Genomic DNA, 4,605 nt, shown 5'->3' with positions numbered 1-4,605 from the left:
ATCTCTCTGGAAGAGCAATGTGTGTGTTCTTAACCACCAAGCCATCTCTCTGGAAGAGCAATGTGTGTGTTCTTAGCCACCGAGCCATCTCTCCAGCCCCCTGTGCTTGTTTATGTTTCTTAAGTTTATGCTTTGAAGCTTCTGCTATGGGACTACATCAATAGGAAGATATTATATCTAATTAATTTGTCTGTGTGGTGTCTGAGAGAATGCCGTGGCCCCTGGACAGGATTCCTATAGATGACCTTCCTCCAGTCAGCAGCTCAACACAGAAACTGTGACAATTCAAGGAAAGAAAGAATGCAGAATTGCCCAAGCACCCTTTAACTACATTCTAAGCCCAAGGAATGAGGGACTGGGTAACTGTCCTAGCTCATTATGGATGCAAACAATACCCTCACATCACCCTGATCAAGAGACACAGCCAGCTTTCCTNCACACAGGCATCCCTTCCCCACAGGAAACATTCTGTCCTTTGCTGTTTTGGAATAAATAGTCCAGTCTGCGGAGATTAGGCTCTAGCCTTTTCTACCTCCTATTTCTCTATGTTGCCTTGGAGACCTAACAGTGTGCATGGCGTATGTGTGCTCCTGTGTGTGCAGGCTGATGCTGATGCTGAGTATTCTTCAGTTGCTCTCTTGTTCTGAGCCTGGGATTCACCGATATGGCTGATCCCTGAGCTCTAAGACCCACCTATCTTCATTCCTCAGCTCTGGGATTGCAGACATCATTTACTGCTGATTTCAGCACAGAAAGTACTCCCACCCCCTGAGCCATTTCCCCCAGACACACAACTGGCAGATTTTAGTAAACAGAGTCCATGTTCAAACTATTTCCACTGTCTCTACAGTGCATTCCACCTCCCAAGGCCACTTACACCAAGTGCTTCAGAACGCAGTCTGGGTGGCACAAAGCCTTGGACAGAGAGGATATCCCTTTGTCCAAGTTGTTAGATGACAAATTAAGATAATTCAACATCTTGCTGCTGATCAGGACGGAGGCAAAGACCTTGCAATCATCAGGTGAAATGTTACAGGCTGCTATCCTGCAGGAAAAAGATAATGTCATACTGTTAACGTTTTCATGACATTTTCCCTTGCTATCCCCGTGAAAGTTTGGGACTTCACAGAATTTGAAATTGTTCTTTATTTTTAAAAAAAAGATTTATTTCTAATGATTATGAGTGTTTGCCAACATGTATATATGTATATCACATGTATGCCTGGTGCCTATAGAGGCCAGAAGGGAGTGTCATATCCCCTAGAACTAGAGTTGCAGGTGGTCCTAAGCCATTCAGTTTGAGTTCTGGTACAGGACTTAAACCTGGGTTCTCTGCATGAGCAACAAGTGCTCTTAAGCCTCTGAGCCATCTTTCAAGCCCAGTTTTTTAAAAAAATTACATTTATTTATTCATTTGTTGGTTGTGATCATGGTGGTGGTGGTGTGTGATGCCCCTGAGTTACCAGATATAATGTATGCAGTGTTAGGAAACTGTGATGTGCTGTTTAAGCTTGTTGAAATTCAACTCTGAGAATAAGAAGGGCCTTCCTGTCCCAGACTTTAGCATGTTTATTGCAAATGTCTTGTAAGACTCTGTATCCAGGGAAGGGCTGGCCCCTGCAGGTCTGCAATAGGGAGAGGGGAGNGCAGTCACACAGCCCAAGAGTAAAAACACTGTGTTCCTGAGAATGGCTAGAAGGTAAGCCAGTGCCAACCAAAGTAACTGTGGATTATCCCTGCAGTGCCCTACAGCTGTTACTATGAGGGAAAGAGAAGGAAAGCAGGAACTCAAGGTGGAGAGAATGCTCTCCTCTGCCCGGACCTCTCAGTGGGGAACTCCAGCAGGGCTGTGTCAAACAAAGCCTCCCCAGTCATTTCTGCTGGATGAGCCCAAGCACCTGTCTTGCTCATGTTATTTGCAGACAATATCTATCTGCTGTAATTTGTTCTTTTATGTGGTGGCACAAAACAGACACCTTGCTCCTCCCCCAGGACAGGAGCTGAAGATTTCCCTCTGACTGCTTCAGTGAGGTGTCCCCAGTTAGCTTTAGCTGGATGTATGCACTCTCCTATATGATGTCATCTTTAGTTTTCTCTCTCATTGGGCTATCCTAGTCTCCTCTGATGATGTGTCAGATCTGATAATAATTTGCTAGCTATCTGTGCCTTCTTTCTGCTGCTTAATCTTTTTTAGTTTTTCTTGCTATATAACTCAATCATTCAAAACCCAAAGCATAGCTATCTTAGAACCATACAGAACACCACTAGCCATGGCAGAAAAATAGGATAAAGTGCATATATCAAAAACTGCAGGGCTGGAGATGGCTCAGTGGTTAAAAGCACTGACTATTCTTGCAGAGGTCATGAGTTCAATTCGTAGCAACCACGTGGTGGCTCACAACCATCTGTAATGGGATTCGATATCCTTTTCTGGTGTGTCTCAAGACAGCTACAGTGTACTCATATAAATAAAATAAATAAATCTTAAAAAAAGAACTGTAGTCCTCCATATTCATCCTCACCTTCCTTTTCTTTCACTAGCCACAAACTAGGAACCATTATCCTTGCCTCTAAGTCCTAACCATTTTCACATTCATATTTTAAAAAATTGAGCTGATTATAGAATGTGAAAGTTAACGTGAAAGGCATGTCTAACAACAGAGAACAAGTTGTAGAAGTTGTTTTTTTTCCTTTCCTTTCTCCATGTAGGTCCTGGGATAGAACTCAGGTTGTAGGGTTGGTAACAAGTGCCTTAATCCACTGATCCATCTCATTGACCAGCGGTGGTCAGTTCTCAAAGTGAGAGTCTACACATGAACAATAGAAAAATAGGACATAGCGCACAAGTTAAAAATTGTAGTCCTGTGATGGTTTTAATGTCAATGGGACACAATGTAAAATCACCTAGAAAGGGAGTGCCAATGAGGGGTTCTCCAGATGGGGGAAACCTGTGGTAATGTTTAGGGGTGATTTCTTGATGAAGTTAACTGAGGTGGTAAGACCCATCCACTGTGGGTGGCACCATTCCTCAGGAAGCAGGATCCTGACCTGTAGAGAAGTGGAGGAAGTCAGTTGATCACTAGCATGTGTGCATTAATCCACTCTTGGTTGTGCATGAGATGTGGCTAGGCTTCCACATTTTTTTTGCTACCCTTCCTTCCCACAGCAATGGCCTATAAGCTGAAATTCTGAATCCAGTAACCTTTTTTTCCCCCCCTGTCATTGCTTAGGTCAGGGCATTTTGTCACAGCAAGCGGATCAAAACTAAGATGCCTCCTTTAAGAGAAGTCAATGAGCTAGGAGAACACACAGACTTACATCAGCTTTTCTATGTTGCACTCTGCCTGGTTCAAGACCTCACACAACAGTTTCACATCACTGTGGGACAGGAATGTGAGGCTGAGGTTCAAGTGCTGCAAACACTGGTTCTGAATCAACTCAAAGAACAGGCGGTTATCACAGAGTAAAGTCACATTATTTACCCTGTAGAACAAAGAGAGGGATCCATCAGTTTCCACTAAGCTCTCATCTTTGGCAAGATCCTATATCCCATAATGGCAGCATAACTCTAAATTTTGTAACCCAGTGACACAGCTCACTAGGTGATTTTTCTCTTACACATGGAATTCTGAGAAAAGTTTGGAGGCAAGGTTGGCTGTCACATGAAGAAGCCCTGCCTATGCTCTCATCATTGTACAATTCATGGGACAGTCCTCAATGAAGAATGGCCAGCCACATACCAAGCCAGTGAGATTCTACTTTGAACTGTATAAGCCTTCATTTTTGCAGTTAGCTGAGAGATGGTGGGAAGACAAGTCCATTACTTCCATGAAATGACCACATCAAAGCTGAATTCTAACTTACACAAGTACTTTAAGGGTGCATCTGGGGTACTTTAGATGACTATACAAGACCAAAAAGGCTGTTTCATTGAGATTAGTGTCTTTCACTTGGAGTACATGGATATCCTTACTGCTTGTGAGCACAGAGCACACATGATGCCAACACATGAGTAGATTTTCCCTGTAATAGAGGACAAAGAAATACATTCCACTGTTAGAAAAGTTAATTCAAGGCACTAGGGAGATGGCTCAGTGGTTAAAAGCATTTCTTGTTCTCACAGAAGACCCAAGTTCCGATTCTAACACCAACACGGTGGCTTACAACTATTCTAACTCCAATGCCAGGGTTATCTGACACACTCTTCCGGCCACCACGGGTGCTGTATGCACACATGTAGGCAAAACATTTGTATACATAAGATAAACAAATGATAAAACCTGTCAGCACTTTTGGTTCTACTTATTTACAAAAAGTTAAGTCAAGCCATTCACAGCACATAAATGTGGCAAACTGACTTCCTGAACAGATTAAGGGTAGCCAGCTAAGGTCATTTCATGTTTGCAGTTCTTAGACAGACATGTGGCAAGGCCTGTGGGATTCTGATGTAATAGCTTGAGGGTAGAGATGCAGTTAATGTCGATTGGGAAAAGGCCAGAGGATTCTGAGAATCCTACACATTGGGGACCAGGGTTGTCTGGGGTTTTCACTTATCCTCCCCACTCCCACACAGGGTAAGATAATGCATCTAACTTTAAGGAACAA

At 43.2% G+C, this 4,605-nt stretch overlaps 1 protein-coding gene across 1 annotated transcript in view; it reads right to left on the bottom strand.

Annotated features, from left to right (window-relative positions):
• Positions 1 to 4,022, bottom strand: part of Nlrp9 (NLR family pyrin domain containing 9) — a 13,744-nt gene extending 9,722 nt beyond the window's left edge. Inside the window, exons 1-3 of the mRNA XM_021219544.1 lie at positions 3,865 to 4,022; positions 3,319 to 3,483; positions 878 to 1,045 (exon numbers count right to left, since the gene is read on the bottom strand). Coding sequence (XP_021075203.1) covers positions 878 to 1,045; positions 3,319 to 3,483; positions 3,865 to 4,010 — 479 coding nt within the window. The 5' untranslated portion in view covers positions 4,011 to 4,022. The remainder of the gene's footprint in view (positions 1 to 877; positions 1,046 to 3,318; positions 3,484 to 3,864) is intronic.
• Positions 4,023 to 4,605: the final 583 nt, after the last annotated feature.

Source organism: Mus pahari, chromosome 19 (genome assembly GCF_900095145.1).
Source record: "Mus pahari chromosome 19, PAHARI_EIJ_v1.1, whole genome shotgun sequence".
NCBI lineage: Eukaryota > Metazoa > Chordata > Mammalia > Rodentia > Muridae > Mus > Mus pahari.
This window is presented reverse-complemented; position numbering and strand designations above follow the sequence as displayed.